Genomic DNA, 18,890 nt, shown 5'->3' on the forward strand with positions numbered 1-18,890 from the left:
GTTGCTATGGGCAACAGCTCCACCTTTCCTTTTTACAAGGTTTGATACATGTACCCCCCCATTATATGCACAAGGTGAACCAGTTGCCCACACACAGGCAGATATTTTGTGGAGGTAAATGAATATTTGGATAATGAATGCACTAGGAACCCCATGCCTCATACCTCAGTTTCGTCACTGGTTCCAAATAAACTGACACGTTCTAACGACTAGTGGTTCAACGGACAAAATGGCCGCCTCCACTGTGAGGCGGCAACTCACTGTGCTTTATAAGTATGGTTTTGTTCCAGGGTCGCACAAAGGTCATTTAGGAAGGTGAAACAATGTGTAATGAGGTCTTTATCCACCCAATGAAACTTGGGTATTTGTGTCCACGTAAATGGACTTACCCACATCAAATGTTGGCACAAATGTCGTCATGGAGAGCGTAGGATGACTGGATTACCGGCACATCCTATGTACCGTTTAAAAGACAACATAACATTTGTGGGGGGATAGATACCCTGTGTCCCGGCGTTATGCAGGAGACGTCACCATCTATGCGCACGGTTAAATGCCATGCCACGCACACTGAAATCTAGTCTATGCCATTGGGTGCAATACGAGACACGAGTGCACCCAACCCACATTTATCTGGGAACGCTCCCTCCCTCCCCGCTTCTCCATCAGAGGACGCAAATGTTTGCATCCCCTGTAGATGGAGCCATCTTTTCATACAAAGCAATGCACTTTATGGAAATATCGGTGTATAGAACATAGGTATAAAAAGATGCAATGCAGGGCTACAACGCTGTGTTATTTTATGTCATTCCTGTAATAATGTTCTCTCCCTGACCTGCACACGTACCTATAGTTTGTGTATTAGGGCTAGATTTACTAAACTGCAGGTTTGAAAAAGTGGAGATGTTGCCTATAGCAACCAATCAGATTATAGCTTTCATTTATTAAGTGCATTCTACAAAATGACAGCTAGAATCTGATTGGTTGCTATAGGCAACATCTCCACTTTTCCAAACCCGCAGCTTAGTAAATATACCCCTTATAATCTTTCATGTAGAAGTGTTAATATGTAACTCAACCTCGGGTGTTTGGGTACGTGTGTGCACGCCTGTATAGGTCTATAAACTGTATATTATTGTAACAATACCCCAATCTAAGTACCAGAATACGGGTGGCCTATCCAGCAATACCTCCATTGTACCCTGACAGTAATATATAATATCAGGCTCCGGGTATCGCCATCTCTCCGCAAATCTATGTTTGTTCATATACCATTCCATTACTATTCCAGTCATTCAATCCCCCCCCATTCCTAAGCTCCATCTCTCCTCCCCTCCTCTCGCCTCTCCCTCCCAGCTGCCCTTCTCCTTTCCTCGCCCCGGAGCATAATGAAAGCTGACATTATATCAAACATTATAAAGACTCTCATTTGATGAAGATCATTCGTCAACACACAAACCTATTAACCAGCAGAAAAACAGCCCCGCGCCTCTGTGCGAGTGCGTGCCGTGTGTGTCTGAGAGGGATGCACCTCATTGTGCCTGCAAATCACACGCTGCCAACTTCCAGGTGAACTCGCCCCAATGTCATCAGCAAGGACAAGCCTCAGACATTGCCCCACACCCCCACCCTATGCCTGCTGGAGGGGAAAATCTGCCAAATTACTGGATATTCACTGGGTATAGTAAGGGTGTGCTCTATGTGTGTTATTATATATATATAATACATGCCCGATTCAGAGCACATTCCCCTAATCTAAGTCAACTTGTTTCTTAAAGGCTCGATTTGGAAATGAATAAACTGTAAATGCCACCCAGGGGTACTGTCACAGAGCACCCGTCACCCGCACACTGCGGAGGCTGCTATGTTGTGGAATATTCAGCCTATCCAGTAACTAGTGACGTCAGGGAGGCATGAGGTTCCTTATGCCTTATGCCTCAGTGATATCAGCAGCTCCCGGCGAATTGTTTTCAGCTCACAATATGGCTTCTGCCAGTGCACGTAAGCAACAAGTGCACTTCATTCGCCCAGTCCCGTCACGGATGTTACAGGGGTGTGAGAGACATGTTATAAATTCACCTTTGCCGACTCGCTCACCTGCAAAGATGATGATAAAACGTATCAGATGTTCTCACTTTCCCGGTAGTATTTATAATGTTCTGATTGGGATGAACGTACCCTCCCTGAACCCTGTAAAGCTATTAATAAACAGCTGACAATGTCACAGTGTGGTAATAGGCTGGATGTAAAATGACATAAAGTTCAGTCACGGAGGCTGTTGGAAAAGAAGTGGGAAAGTCAGTAGCCGACAATGATCAGGCTGCATAAAAATACTGCCAGGTAAAGTCATCTATTAAAAAGGCCCCAAAATTGCTGGAATAACTTTTTAGAGATTTTTATGAACGCGTCCGTCCTCCAATCCGGAACCCCCAGGGTCGGCTACACCCAGCTGTGGTTCTCAGTACAACGCCCTGTTTTATGGCGGCAGAGGTGTGTGTGAGCGGTAGGACCAACCACAAGCCGCACACCGCTGCCCGTGTCCCCTGGTAGATGGCTCTATAGACACAAGTAAAACTACACATTGATAATCAGGCCCTGACTATACATTTATACTGTATATATTCTACTCTTCGCTTACTGCAGCTCGGTGCCAACCTGTCACTTTTTCCCAGACATCGGCCAAGGATAATTATGCGACATCTCCAGGACAAAGGACATTTCTGTTTCATCAGATAGAACCGTAATGACTCAAATTTACCCCACCAGGAGCCAGCGGCTGCCAGACTCAGCCACATAATGTCATCCTGGGGTGTCCGTCATTAGGACCAGAGCACATCCCATCCCTTCCTGTTCCACAATACACCCCGTCCACCGACATCTGAGCTAGATATCAGAATGGACATGTATTTCCCAACATACACAAATGCATATTTTACCCTCCATTGTTCTTTCTGGAGGACACAGACACGAGGTCTGGGCCTCATGTGAGCAGGATTCACCATTTGTGGGTCTACGATTCACTATGTTATTTCTATGAGCCATGAGGAAGAACGATACGTCAGATATATATCTGTTATATCATGTAATTATATTATTGATATAAGAATGCTGAGTGACTTCCCCTCCCCCCTGTGTGGGGGATTCCCTGGTATCCTCCCCTAAATGACCCCCCTATATTTGTATTTGTCTCCCCCCCTTTCTTTATTTCTGTACCCCGTATGCCTCAGAAAGGTTCAATAAAAATTATTGATGATAAAAGGATTCACCCTTTGCTGGCTTGTCGGATAGATAATAAATGTGTTTGTTTATCCTCTAACCTGTCCGTACTTCCTACCTAACGCTGTCTTACAATCTTTTCTTTAGTAATTCCAAGTTTCCCCCAATCAGCTTAGAGATTAACTAGAAGAGGAAAACAGATTTCTCGGGTTGTCCTGGATAATTATCTGTCTAACAATTTGCTAAGTTACTTTCATTAGTTTAAGTATAAACTTGAACCAATGAATAAGTTTGTTTAAACTGTGAAGGATGTACAAGCCCTGGCACAGCTGGCTGCGGCTGTGATGCTGCCAAGCTCCAGTTCTTAGATAGTCATAGCAGGTCTATAATAATATCAACATTTATGTATACAGTATCTGCAGTCTATAAAAAGAATGTTGTTATTTATTATTTTCCCTTGTTTTTTTTCTTCCGGCTGCTTTTAATGATTTATGATGCTGGATTACCACGGCAACCACAGTCACAAAGCACATGATGTAGTGAGCAGATAGGCTTTGGAATACCCCTCTGAGCTCTGTTTGCACTATGTCATCCTCCTCCTCCCCCTCTTTCATCACATGACAAGCTGTGAGCCTGTGTCTGTGTAACAGACTGACTGTGTCTGTGCCTGGCAACCATTTTCGTTTCCTTTTTAAAGAAATTTATTTTACGTGGGATTGCTTATAATAACTCACAATATTGATAGAGCTGCTATTGCCTGTCTGCTTCACTAGGAGAAATAAACAAGAACTGTAAGTGCACAGGAATCTTGTAAATGGGGTAACGTGTGAGCTTAAAGTACCCCGGTCATCTACACGGGGGGGCGCAAAGCGGGGTATTTTGTGGCTGATTCAAACTCTGGGCATCTCACAGTTACTTGTTTTTCTTCCAAACCTCATGCTCCAGCTATAGCGCTAGTCTAAGTCCTGAGTCCTAGTGATGTCAGTATCATACGCATGCTAGAACATGTGTTTGGGGAAAAAGCTTACAGTTTTTTCACTAATCCCTATAATATTAACGGGTGACAATCATTTAATATTTTTTTTGCCAATTTATAATTCACACAGGTATTGGACGAGTCCTGCAGGGTCTTGTGCAGTAGAGCAGAGCAGACCTAGACCCCAATTCATCACCACACGTAGCTTCAGGTCCGTTCCTTGCTGAGTACACACAGAAGATTTACCTGCGTTTTCCAATACACTCACGTTTTGCTCAGAATACGAACATCCATGAATCAGACCAGTCTGGTAACGTAGCAGCCATCTGAATGAGCCGTTCGTTTGGAATTACAAGTGAAAAGCACAGAGGACAGAGCTCAGACGGGCACAATGTGTCTGGTCTGTAGCTCAGGGCAATGTGGTAATGTGAGATAGAAATAACATACCAGCACTGAGGTGGGCACTGCCCTCGCTCCACCATTCACCGTCACAACCTTGAAGTGATCAGCCGTGCAGGCGGCATCATCAGGGCCAGACGGGAGGTGCGAGGTGAGCGCATAACGCCTCGCTGCCATCTGTCTGCACTGGGCAACGAGCAGACACAGAGCTGGCAGAGAGGGAGGGGGCGCGCTGGACATCTGGACAGAGGAGGGAGGGAGGGAGGGCACGGCGGCCTGCCAAGCCAACTATGAAATGACTGCTCAAATTGTGCCCTACACGGCCAAGGCCGGGGCAGCGGGTGCTCAGGTTACAGCAGCACCGCAAGTGGGGAGAGTGAAGCTGTATATACTGCTCTGTATATCTATAGGTGAGCAGAGGTAAGGAACCTGTCGCTTTACGGCTGTTGTGGAACTACAAGTCCCAGCATGTCCTTCTAGTCTATAAGTACCCTGTACAGAGAGAACTACAGTCACACAGTGTACTATGTATACCATGTGTAAGAACCTACACACATACACACACTGTACACAAATAACCTGTAGAGAGTACTATAGCCAAACAGTGTAATATACACATTATATCTCACATGCTGCACACACACACACACACACACACACACACACACACACACTGAGTAAACACACTGTAGACACACAGACACAAAATATCCACCAGCATATTGTTATTATTATTAATGAAAAACAAGTTATACCAGGAGCCATTATTCCTACATATAAGTGATGTCACTGGCCCTTAGTGAGCGAATAGGCTGCAATACTACAGATACTAGTTCAACAAGAGGCGGCTTCCACGGTGTGTGCGGAAATTGCTCCGTAAACTAACCCCCCCCCCCCCCTTCCTCTGACTCACTATGTTCCTGCATCATCAGCCCTTTACCAGTCTGCGTCAGTGGCGACTGACAGACTCGGCGAGAGGGAGCAATGAGATTATTATGAATATTTAATTCATTGACAGTTATTTATATAGCACCTACATATTCCACAGCGCTGTACAGAGAAAATTTCAATTATTCACATTGTTCCCTGCACTATTAGAGATTGCAATCTATATTCCCTGCCACATGGACTCTCTCACACGCTAGGGCTAACGAACCTACCAGTGTGTCTTTGGAGTGTAGGAGGAACCTGGAGCATGTGGAGGAAACCCACGCAAACATGGGAAGAACATACAAACTAAACACAAATAGTCAGCAGGAATCATGCTGAGACAATGTAACATACATGAGGGAGGCAGGGAACTTACCGCTATCATTTGTGGGCACGAAGAGGCCAGTTGTATAGCCTGCATTGCGGATCAGGGTTATTCATGTGCATTGTAAGCGGCAATACTGTGTCAGAAACATGCGGCACCTGTGATGAAAAAGGCGGTGTGCGTGCTGAAGCTGGCGGTGTGCGTGCTGAAGCTGGCGGTGTGCGTGCTGAAGCTGGCGGCGTGCGTGCTGGAACAGGCGACGTGCGTGCTGAAGCTGGCGGTGTGCGTGCTGAAGCTGGCGGTGTGCGTGCTGAAGCTGGCGGTGTGCGTGCTGAAGCTGGCGGTGTGCGTGCTGAAGCTGGCGGCGTGCGTGCTGAAGCTGGCGGTGTGCGTGCTGAAGCTGGCGGTGTGCGTGCTGGAACAGGCGACGTGCGTGCTGAAGCTGGCGGTGTGCGTGCTGAAGCTGGCGGTGTGCGTGCTGAAGCTGGCGGTGTGCGTGCTGAAGCTGGCGGTGTGCGTGCTGAAGCTGGCGGTGTGCGTGCTGAAACTGGCGGTGTGCGTGCTGAAGCTGGCGGTGTGCGTGCTGAAACTGGCGGCGTGCGTGCTGAAGCTGGCGGTGTGCGTGCTGAAACTGACGGCGTGCGTGCTGGAACAGGCGGCGTGCGTGCTGAAGCTGGCGGCGTGCGTGCTGAAGCTGGCGGCGTGCGTGCTGAAGCTGGCGGTGTGCGTGCTGAAGCTGGCGGTGTGCGTGCTGAAGCTGGCGGTGTGCGTGCTGAAACTGGCGGTGTGCGTGCTGAAGCTGGCGGTGTGCGTGCTGAAACTGGCGGTGTGCGTGCTGAAGCTGGCGGCGTGCGTGCTGGAACAGGCGGCGTGCGTGCTGAAGCTGGCGGTGTGCGTGCTGAAGCTGGCGGTGTGCGTGCTGAAGCTGGCGGTGTGCGTGCTGAAACTGGCGGTGTGCGTGCTGAAGCTGGCGGTGTGCGTGCTGAAGCTGGCGGTGTGCGTGCTGAAGCTGGCGGTGTGCGTGCTGAAACTGACGGCGTGCGTGCTGAAGCTGGCGGCGTGCGTGCTGAAGCTGGCGGCGTGCGTGCTGAAACTGGCGGCGTGCGTGCTGAAGCTGGCGGTGTGCGTGCTGAAGCTGGCGGCGTGCGTGCTGAAGCTGGCGGCGTGCGTGCTGAAACTGGCGGTGTGCGTGCTGAAACTGGCGGTGTGCGTGCTGAAGCTGGCGGTGTGCGTGCTGAAGCTGGCGGTGTGCGTGCTGAAACTGGCGGTGTGCGTGCTGAAACTGACGGTGTGCGTGCTGAAGCTGGCGGTGTGCGTGCTGAAGCTGGCGGTGTGCGTGCTGAAGCTGGCGGTGTGCGTGCTGAAGCTGGCGGTGTGCGTGCTGAAACTGACGGTGTGCGTGCTGAAGCTGGCGGTGTGCGTGCTGAAGCTGGCGGTGTGCGTGCTGAAACTGGCGGTGTGCGTGCTGAAACTGACGGTGTGCGTGCTGAAGCTGGCGGTGTGCGTGCTGAAACTGGCGGTGTGCGTGCTGAAACTGGCGGTGTGCGTGCTGAAGCTGGCGGTGTGCGTGCTGAAACTGGCGGTGTGCGTGCTGAAGCTGGCGGTGTGCGTGCTGAAGCTGGCGGTGTGCGTGCTGAAGCTGGCGGTGTGCGTGCTGAAACTGGCGGTGTGCGTGCTGAAGCTGGCGGTGTGCGTGCTGAAACTGACGGCGCGTGCTGAACCTGGCAGCGTGCGTGCTGAAACTGACGGCGCGTGCTGAACCTGGCAGCGTGCGTGCTGAAACTGACGGCGCGTGCTGAACCTGGCAGCGTGCGTGCTGGAACAGGCGACGCGCGTGCTGAACCTGGCAGCGTGCGTGCTGGAACAGGCGACGCGCGTGCTGAACCTGGCAGCGTGCGTGCTGGAACAGGCGACGCGCGTGCTGAAAATGGCGGTGCTGCAAACTCCAGGAAGTTCTATTTATTCTGCTTTGTAATAAACTGCCAGCGAGGCTGGAGCATGTTCCAATAGCGTGTGCTTAGCAAGCAATTTATATTGATGAGCGGACAGCATACATTGGCAAATATATCCTCATAATTGGGAGGGGGACTAATTGGCAGAAATGATCACTGCCACCAATAAGCCATTGTTCTAGAAGACATGATAACAGTGCACAGTTTCAGCAGATGGTTAACCCCGTGCGGGCTGGCTGGTTACATTCTGATCACTATAAGATCAGTATTAGTACAAGAATCCATCAATCAGATACATTTAGAAAGTTCCCAAGTTGATGTTAGGACCAGAGAACCCGCTGTACTGTATGGGGGCTGTATTCTAAGTTCTGTACAATTAAAGGTGAGATACTGTTGGTTTGTTCAGCTGAACCTCTTTAACATAAAATGTAAAAGCAGATCAGAGAATGATTTCATATGGAAAAGCTGGGTAAGAGTGTCTGGACAAAAGTTGGGGATGATAAACAGAAATACATATCGGGTGAAGGGAACAGATGAGCACTATGCCGAGTAATCTATATAATCTTTCACTTCAATGTGTTTCCTAGAACATTTGATGAACAACTGCAAAATGTGCACTAGAACATGCAAACATCTGTCCCATCGAAATCCCAGCTTAACATCATCCGGCTTCAACACCGCACCTGCCCCTCTCCTTGTAAGGAACCCCTAAATGTGTGTGACATACATCCCTGTGACCGGTCCTCTACCCCCCCTCGCTATCAGCTGCCCACATATAGTCTCTATTTCCTCTCCCTGACGATCCCTCTGGTTGTGCAGGATAACATTCTACCAATGAGGGGTCCGTGCTCCCGAGTGTGCTTCACCTCCTGTTTCTTATTATGTCCGAGCGCTGACATTGGGCAAAACAAGACCTGATCCAAATTACTTCATTCATTTTCATTAGGGGTGGCAAGACCAAAGAAGATGTGAGAGGAGAGAAGAGAGAGGGGGATATACAGGTGTAAGAGAGAAGAGAGAGGGGGGATATACAGGTGTAAGAGAGAAGAGAGAGGGGGATATACAGGTGTAAGGGAGAAGAGAGAGGGGGAATATACATGAAGGGGATATACAGGTGTAAGAGAGAAGATAGAGGGGGATATACTGGAGGGGGATAAACAGGTGTAATGGAGAAGAGAGAGGGGGATATATAGGCGTAAGAGAGGAGAGAGAGGGGGGATATACAGGTGTAAGGGAGAAGAGAGAGGGGGGATATACAGGTGTAAGAGAGGAGAGAGAGGGGGATAAACAAGTGTAAGAGAAGAGAGAGGGGGATATACAGGTATAAGAAAGAAGAGAGAGGGGGGATATACAGGAAGGGGATATACAGGTGTAAGAGAGAAGATAGAGGGGGATATACTGGAGGGGGATAAACAGGTGTAATGGAGAAGAGAGAGGGGGATATATAGGCGTAAGAGAGGAGAGAGAGGGGGGATATACAGGTGTAAGGGAGAAGAGAGAGGGGGGATATACAGGTGTAAGAGAGGAGAGAGAGGGGGATAAACAAGTGTAAGAGAAGAGAGAGGGGGATATACAGGTGTAAGGGAGAAGAGAGGGGGATATACAGGTGTAAGAGAGAAGAGAGAGGGGGGATATACAGGTGTAAGAGAGAAGAGAGAGGGGGATATACAGGTGTAAGGGAGAAGAGAGGGGGATATACAGGTGTAAGAGAGAAGAGAGAGGGGGATATACAGGTGTAAGGGAGAAGAGAGGGGGATATACAGGCGTAAGAGAGGAGAGAGAGGGGGGATATACAGGTGTAATAGAGAAGAGAGAGGGGGGATATACAGGTGTAATGGAAAAGAGAGAGGGGGATAAAGAAGTGTAAGAGAGAAGAGAGAGGGGGATATACAGTTATAAGAAAGAAGAGAGAGGGGGGATATACAGGAAGGGGCTATACAGGTGTAAGAGAGAAGATAGAGGGGGATATACTGGAGGGGGATAAACAGGTGTAATGGAGAAGAGAGAGGGGGATATACAGGTGTAAGAGAGGAGAGAGAGGGGGATCTACAGGTGTAAGGGAGAAGAGAGAGGGGGATCTACAGGTGTAAGGGAGAAGAGAGAGGGGGATATACTGGAGGGGGATATACTGGAGGGGGATAAACAGGTATAATGGAGAAGAGAGAGGGGGATATACAGGTGTAAGAGAGTAGAGAGAGGGGGGATATACAGGTGTAAGAGAGAAGAGAGAGGGGGGGGATCTACAGGTGTAAGGGAGAAGAGAGAGGGGGGATATACATGAAGGGGATATACAGGTGTAAGAGAGAAGATAGAGGAGGATATACTGGAGGGGGATAAACAGGTATAATGGAGAAGAGAGAGGGGGATATACAGGTGTAAGAGAGTAGAGAGAGGGGGGATATACAGGTGTAAGGGAGAAGAGAGAGGGGGATATACAGGTGTAAGGGAGAAGAGAGAGGGGGATATACAGGTGTAAGAGAGAGGGGGATATACAGGTGTAATGGAGAAGAGGGGGATATACAGGTGTAAAAGAGAAGATAGAGGGGGATATAGAGGTGTAATAGAGAAGATAGAGGGGGATATTAAGAAGGAAGAAAGGAGGAAAATTAGAGAAAGAGACAAGAAGAAGAGGATGAAGAGGAGAGAGAGGAATGAGAGCTGGGAAACGGATCATACAGGGCGTATAGTGGGAAGACATGCTGTGAGACTTCATGATAGACATGTCTAGGTAAAATACAGAGTTACAATGCTGTAATATGAGAGATCTATCTCTATGTATAAAACTCTGCATATAAATTGTGCCAGTCACTCCGACACAATTCCATGGGCGGCAGACGTCTGTGGATCCCGCGGTGCACAGACAGAACAACAAAACATGAGGGTGGGGAGGGAGGACAGGGTCTGAGAGGGCGGCAGTAGTAGAACACTCACCCTAATGTTATCCTGCCAGCGATGAGCCTTCTGGAACTCCTCTGCAGCCCGTGCCAGTCTCTGAAAGACAGGAGTCAAATAACATCATCAATACCCCCAGGAACACAGTATTACACCAGCAGCCCACACTGATATCACATTACTATAAACTACTGTAATATTAATATAGAATTAAACAAAATTGTATATTAATATGTCTTTAGGTAGTGATTATTAAGTTGGGGCTCCTTCCTTAGTTCCCCTTAATTACATATTATCGTTCTCCAGCCTGAAGGACTATAAATTAAGGGGTCTTAAGGGAGGGACTTCCCCCCTTAAAAGTACGCTGTGCATTTGGGGGGATCATCACCATCACAGAGAAAACATCCAAAGTATCAAAAGAGACAAGAATTCCCCCAAACTAACACAGCACAATAAGGAGACTCCAATGAAACAGCACAGATTATTGACTACAGGCTATTTCAGACTACAAGTCACAGCATGCTCTACGGGTTGTGGGTTATCTATGATTGGGTTATAGTGAAGACATCATTTGGTATATTACATTCAATCTCACAGATCGAGGGGCCACAATTCTGTCATGGGTAAAGCCCACAGACTAACACTACGAACCTCCGTAAGGTGCAAACCTCACCTCAAACAATATGGAAGTGACCACTTATATTAGTAAAAGTGAATGTGCCTTTTTAAAGGCAAAATAACTCTATATCTAATGACAATATATAGAGAAAAGGCACAAACAAAAAAATTGTTTTTTTAAACTTATTTTATTTTTTTGTGATTAATACACAAACTACTTATAAACAATGTTATATATAAAACAAAAATCATTAAAATAGCATCTATCCACATGACTATCAGGAAACCAGTTGCAATTTGGGGACCTACATTTTGCTGCGTGTGGAGATAATCAGAACAATAAAATGTTCATTTCATAGATGTACATGTTACTCCATGTACATATACACCTGTATATCCCCCTCTCTTATTCTCCAGCACGTTCCACAACAACCGCATAACGAGCCAGAAGGTTCTATGTTGTGTTTCTAAGGCTTCTACTGAGGAAAACAATATGTAATCCAGCCACTATGTGGCGCTGTTCCCTTGCTGTGTATGGATGATATTTTATCTATCTATCTATCTAATATCTATCTCACATCTATCTATACATCTCATATCTATCTATATCATCTATAATATAAATGCTTAGTGGCGTGTGTTAGTCTGTGTGTGTGTGTGTGTGTGTGTGTGTGTGTGTGTGGTGTGTGTGTAAAAAATAAAACCAAGCTGCAGCGCCACCTGCTGGGCAGAGTTATACACTGACCTACTAAATTCTTAGTGTGTGTGGAGAAAAAAATTCAGAAAGGGCTGAAATTTGGTATACTAAGATGTTTTTAATTTGTTAATTTAATTTGTGAATTGTTAAAAGTGTTTATAAAGATTTAAAAAAAAGATATATATATTTCTTGAAGGAGAAGTGACAGTAGGGAGTGGTTGGTGGTTGCCGGGGGTGACAGAGTGAGAGGAGTGTGATACTCAGGACCGCTGAGAGAGATCCCTGTGTCTGGATAGACATCTGGATAGATGTGAAATGAAGGATGAGGAGATGGAGAAGAATGATGAGGTGGTGACATGTGGACAAAACCACGTTAAAAAAGGGCGCTTACGTCGGGAAGTAACGGTCTTCCCCTGAGGAGGCCTGGGCTATGGCCCAAATTCATGACAAGAACCTTTTTAACACCTTAAGTAGCTTGATTTGACTAGAATGCATGAGTATCATGCACGGGTTAACTTGCATCTATATATCTCTCTATTTATTTATCTCTATCTAGCTATCTATCTCATATCTATCTATCTATATCTATCTATATATCTCAAATCAAATCTATCTATCTCATATATATATATATATATATACATATCCATCTCATATCTATCTATATATCTCAAATCGTATCTATCTATCTCTTATCTATCTCATATATATCTATCTCATATCTACCTATCTATCTATCTCATATCTATCTATATCATATATAGGTCATATCTATCTATCTATCTCATATCTATCTATCTATCGCATATCTATCTATCTATCGCATATCTACCTATCTATCTATCTCATATATAGCTCATATCTATCTTTCTATCTCATATCTATCTATCTCTCTATTTATCTATCTACCTATCTGATCGCTCTCGTTGCACCACTCACAGTTACTATAAATATGTCCTTGCCGTGGCAGCTCCGTGTGTCCCGTGTTCTACACACACAAGAGACTGCTCAGCGTGTTCATGTGATAATTGTGCTGCACCTGAAATTCTGTGGGCGTAATAAGTGGTGGAGGAAGCACATAACCCTTACACTGCTGGAGCACTTAGACCATACACAGTACAACCACCTACAATGCACAGGGCAGGGCTTCTGAACCGCTGTTTGGGGCAGTGATGGGGGGTAGGTTCTGGGATGTGTAACCTCAGGGTGCAGAGTGTGTGTTCCTGGAGCGATGTGCTGTCACACAATATGCACACACACACGCACACGTTATCACCATCCGGTGCTGCAGTGTATTCGGAGCACACATCACGGAGGCCGCTCTGCGGCACCAGTCCTCATCATGGGCTCTGCTGCTGTATTACAGCATTTAGAAGAGATCAGAGAGGGGTTAGCAGACTTAGCACAGCGAGGTCCAGCCGCACGCAGCCCTGCAGACGGAACACGGAGCATCGCAGATAATATTCTTAATCCAAATATATAAATAAAAAGAAAATAAATCATACAAACAGCCCGAGGGGGAAACTATGAAGTGAGTCGCATTTCCGCAGCTACACAGAGTCTGACCTTTCACTGCCCAATCTACTATGTTCCGCTGCCCCGGCTGATGGAAAAAATTAATACAATAGATTTTATTTAAAGGGAAAAAGGTCAGCGTGTGTAAGAGAGAAAAAAACTAATTTCAGGTTGTAGGAATCAGACCTTTCAGTAGAGCAATTGTGCCCTCCCCTCGTTCTCCTAGCAACCCTGCCCCCACATTACTCCCCCGCCCATGCCCCCCGACTCTGTTCTCTCTGCCCTTTATGAAGGAAAAGAGCGCCGCTCAAAATGACAGGTGTAATAGTAGCTCTACCTGTCAATCACCATGTTATTATACTTCTGTAAGATATCTGCATGAAGCGGGTGTTAATCCATTGCAAACGGGCTGCTCTGTTCATTAAATAAAGGTGAGACAAAGTCAGTACAGTCCCTCTGCTATAACCATCTCACTCCTCTCCTTATAGTTATACTGACACAACTCCGCTTTTTATGGTACTAGATTGACTGCTGAATCTGCCTCCTTTCCTTTACACATTAGTCAACTAAGTAAAGTAAGATGTCAGCATTGCTGGAAGCGATGATTAGCAGGATATATGGGCAGCTTTTAGGTTGAGCAGTGAATCGGAAACTGTTAATTCTTGGCGGAAGGCAGAGTCGTAGATCTATCACACTTCAGGTCAGGTGAAAGATTCCATGCTGATAACTACACAACTGTTTAAAGTGCTAATTACAGAGATTACTTGTGGCTTTCAGGACCACGGACAGCGACAGTTCCCAGAGATTTCCATTCGGTAGTAGTGAGTGAATTAAACAGCAGATGTTGTACATTTCCATAACATGCAGAGGATTTTAGACGCAGGGATCCCAGCACTCGATAATGACATTCTGCAACAGCTGGAGAGCAGACTGATGTCTGTGGCTGCGGCAGATTTGAGGGGTCATTTAACAAAGTGCAAAAGTTGTCTTGTGGTATCACGCACCTAATGCTCCGCAGGAGCAGCACTATATAGGGGCAAGTGCATGAATTAGAGGATTAGGATATTTGCATCTGCATGGATGGGCAGATGGGATGGAAGGGGGGTAGTTACATAGAAGAGATAAAAGGGGTGAAGAAGACTATTTAGGGGGTCATTACCAGCAATTTCCTCCCTGCAAAATGAATGTAATTTTACAGGTACTCAGGTGGGACATTCAGAATGTAGTATCTACAGGAAGGTTCTGTCCAATGGAATTAAGATCTTCAATCACACAAAACATGTACAAAAGCCATGTAACACGGATGGTCCCAATGTTTATGTAATAGACATATATAATGTACAGGTATTATTTGAGCGGATACGCTCTTAGGCTGGGTACACACTACAGGGTCGTCAGCAGAATATTGGGCCAATCGTTCGGCCCAATATCGTTTAGTGTGTACGATCCTAGAATGAATTATTATCATTCGGAAACACATCGTATTGTTCCATATGCTTTTTAAACCGGATTAAAAATCTTGTTCAATGATGGAACGATGTCGCTCCAATCGTGTAGCATGTACAGCCACACGGTCTGCAGTGTCCATAGATCTCTATGGAGTTTACAGAGTCAGGGGGCCTGATTCATTAAGGAACTTAAATTAAGAAGTTTTTTTATTTCAGTCTCCTGGGCAAAACCATGTTACAATGCAAGGGGTGAAAATTAGTATTCTGTTTTGCACACAAGTTAAATACTGACTCTTTTTTCATGTAGCACACAAATACTTGATAGCTTATTTGTACACTGACATTTAAAGTTGATATTTGTGTGCAGTCAGTATTTACCTTATGTGCAAAACAGAATACTAATTTGCACCCCTTGCATTGTAACATGGTTTTGTCCAGGAGACTGAAATAAGAAACTTCTTAATTTAAGTTCCTTAATGAATCAGGCCCAGGATCTTTTAAGCCGATGGTTATGACAGATGAAGAGCACAGATCTGATGGTAAAGTGTGTATAGTGTGATCGGGACTGTTTTTATCATTGGTAAAATCTTTAAGGATATCGCATCGGGAGAAGTTTTGTAAAGTGTGTACCCAGTCTTAGTCCAGCAGCCTCCAGGCGAAGGCTTTGGATAGTAGGGGAATTAAACTGCCAGCAACACCCCTTTACCAAACGGCACCCAAGCGAGAAGCTCTTCTTCAGACCTGATTATGATATATTGGAGCCATCTAACAATAGACTAAGTAATACTGATAACAACAACAATATAAGCAGCAATAGCCTACAGAAAGTATTTTCTATAAGGACCAGTATGGAAAACTGGAATAATAAAACAATGTTTCCGCCATCTTTATTCCGTGTCGCCTACGTCTGTCTGTGTTACAGGCTCATCCCCTTCTACTGTCCCCCCAAAGAAAACGTATTGTCCTTGTGACAGCAGAGAGGACTTCTGCGTAGTCCCACGGCGAGCTCCACCTCCTGGGACTCAGCGCCTCGCGTCCTGTGTCCTGTGCAGGATCCCGCAGGGAGCCAGGCTCCTAAAATATCCCGCACGAGAGTCTCCTTGACTAGATTAACATTAGGAGTCTAATCAGCAATCAGACATCTCATAATTTTCTGATTAGCTTTGATTAAACTCCCATCTTTGCCAGAGCACAAGGAAAAACTCAGGAAGCAGAAACACAAACATGGAAACTGGCTCCGCAAACAGATCTGAAAGGTGGGATCATCTGGGAGGGGGGGTGTAATATGGGGGGGTGGGGGTGATATAGAGACCTGTAGCCACAGCAGAGGAGAGACACACACGTGTCCTTTCCTGTCACTACACACAAGCCACATGACGCACGGAGGAATAGAAAACACACACACTGTAGAGGTCGTCATGGACTACCCAGGTTCAATCACCAGATAAATCATTAACCCCTTGTTATTCCAATCATAGGGCGACGTTAAGGTTTGGTGCACCCGGACATTATCATGTTTTTTGGGGTTTTCTTTTTAAAGTAGAAGTAGAGTATAATTGGAACACTCAAAGGTTTAAACTTTTATTAAAAGATTTCGGGCAAAAATAATTTATTACAACACATTGAGGCAGTAGTGTGGTTCCTATGTTTAATTCTGCTATTTTAACAGTTACCTTCATACTATTTTGTCAATTGACCATTATTAATTTTAATATTTCGCTAATTATTGAGTAATTAAAATCAATAAAAAAATATATATTTTTGCCTTTTCTTTTTAATGCATATCAATAAAAATAGTGGAAATCTTTCAATGAAAGTTTAAACCACCGAGTACCCTGGTTATACACATTTACATTCTACTTTTGTAAAAGAAAACTGACTATCCAGGTGACATATAGATGGTGGAACATTTAGTGAGCACAGAGCAGAATCCTGCATTATAAGTACATCAACAACATCGGTTATCTCAAACTCTACTAGGTAAGTCATACACACAATAAATACTGTATAATGTGCCCCCTACTATAAATTACAAGGACATTAGAGGTCACAAACGGTTTCTATATTTAGAATCCGTAGGCCGAGGGCCTTATTACCAGGAAACCAAGATTAGAATTCAAATATCCGTAATCAATTACACTAGGGGGTGTATTACGCCTTATTAAGTACTATTTTTTTTTATTATACACTGAAGTGATTATAAACAATAATATCATATATCACTGCTTATAGAGATATTATTTGGAGGTGTGTATTTGCATATTAGCATCATTTGTTTATTATCAGTAATTAGATTGTAAGCTCACACGAGCAGAGTCCTCTCTCCTCCTAACAATACAGACGTGGAAGTTGCTCAATCAGTTTATAGGCTCATAGCAGGTGTTTGAAAGGAGGGGGTCATCCTGAAAGGGACAAACACAGAGAACATCCCCAGCACAGGAGCTGCCATGGATTGCTATTTAGAAGCTTCTGGGGTTACTCTTGGTAAGTTAGCTCTCAATTTAAAAACATATATATGTAAGGCCCAAATATAGGGACTCTCACTGTTTAGAGTTAGGACCACCCTATTAGCAGAAGCGCCGTGGAGGGGCGGGTGGTTTAACATACATTTATAGATGTGTGCAACTGAGACGTCTGCATGTTTATGTACAAGTAGAAATGGCAGCTCCTGTGCTGGTTACACCAGAGTGCGGGGGGATATTCTGTGTATTTGTTCCTCTCTCCTCCTTCTACCTTGTATTATGTAGCTGTATGTTTCTACTATACCTATGTATAACACATTTATACTGTGTGAATGTTCTGAATTCTGCCTTTACTTGTCCTATAGTTTGTTTGTTGGACCTGTGTGTTTTACCTGTGCGACTATAAATACCCTGTGTGAGTGTAAATACCCTGTACTGTTTGTACATACCCTGTGTGAGTGTAAATACCCTGTACTGTTTGTACATACCCTGTGAGTGTAAATTCCCTGTACTGTTTGCACATACCCTGTGTGAGTGTAAATACCCTGTAATTATTGTACATACCCTGTGTCAGTGTAAATACCCTGTACTGTTTGTACATACCCTGTGTCAGTGTAAATACCCTGTACTGTTTGTACATACCTTGTGTGAGTGGAAATACCCTGTGTGAGTGTAAATACCCTGTACTGTTTGTACATACCCTGTGAGTGTAAATTCCCTGTACTGTTTGCACATACCCTGTGTGAGTGTAAATACCCTGTAATTATTGTACATACCCTGTGTCAGTGTAAATACCCTGCACTGTTTGTACATACCCTGTGTCAGTGTAAATACCCTGTACTGTTCGTACATACCTTGTGTGAGTGTAAATACCCTGTACTGTTTGTACATACCCTGTGTCAGTGTAAATACCCTGTACTGTTTGTACATACCCTGTGTCAGTGAAAATACCCTGTACTGTTTGTACATACCCTGTGTGAGTGTAAATACCCTGTACTGTTTGTACATACCTTGTGTGAGTGTAAATACCCTGTACTTATTGTACATACCCTGTGTAAGTGTAAATACCCTGTACTGTTTGTACATACCCTGTGTCAGTGTAAATACCCTGTACTGTTCGTACATACCTTGTGTGAGTGTAAATACCCTGTACTGTTTGTACATACCCTGTGTCAGTGTAAATACCCTGTACTTATTGTACATACCCTGTGTCAGTGTAAATACCCTGTACTGTTTGTACATACCCTGTGTCAGTGTAAATACCCTGTACTTATTGTACATACCCTGTGTCAGTGTAAATACCCTGTACTGTTTGTACATACCCTGTGTCAGTGTAAATACCCTGTACTTATTGTACATACCCTGTGTCAGTGTAAATACCCTGTACTGTTTGTACATACCCTGTGTGAGTGTAAATACCCTGTACTGTTTGTACATACCCTGTGTGAGTGTAAATACCC

The 18,890-nt window shown here is 45.1% G+C and overlaps 1 protein-coding gene across 2 annotated transcripts in view; it reads right to left on the bottom strand.

The window, feature by feature from the left end:
* Positions 1–18,890, bottom strand: part of CACNA2D2 (calcium voltage-gated channel auxiliary subunit alpha2delta 2) — a 138,543-nt gene that overhangs the window by 46,921 nt on the left and 72,732 nt on the right. For both annotated transcript variants that reach the window (XM_075183841.1, XM_075183840.1), the window contains exon 4: positions 10,730–10,789. In XM_075183841.1, coding sequence (XP_075039942.1) covers positions 10,730–10,789 — 60 coding nt within the window. The remainder of the gene's footprint in view (positions 1–10,729; positions 10,790–18,890) is intronic.

This window comes from Mixophyes fleayi, chromosome 8 (assembly GCF_038048845.1).
Source record: "Mixophyes fleayi isolate aMixFle1 chromosome 8, aMixFle1.hap1, whole genome shotgun sequence".
NCBI lineage: Eukaryota > Metazoa > Chordata > Amphibia > Anura > Limnodynastidae > Mixophyes > Mixophyes fleayi.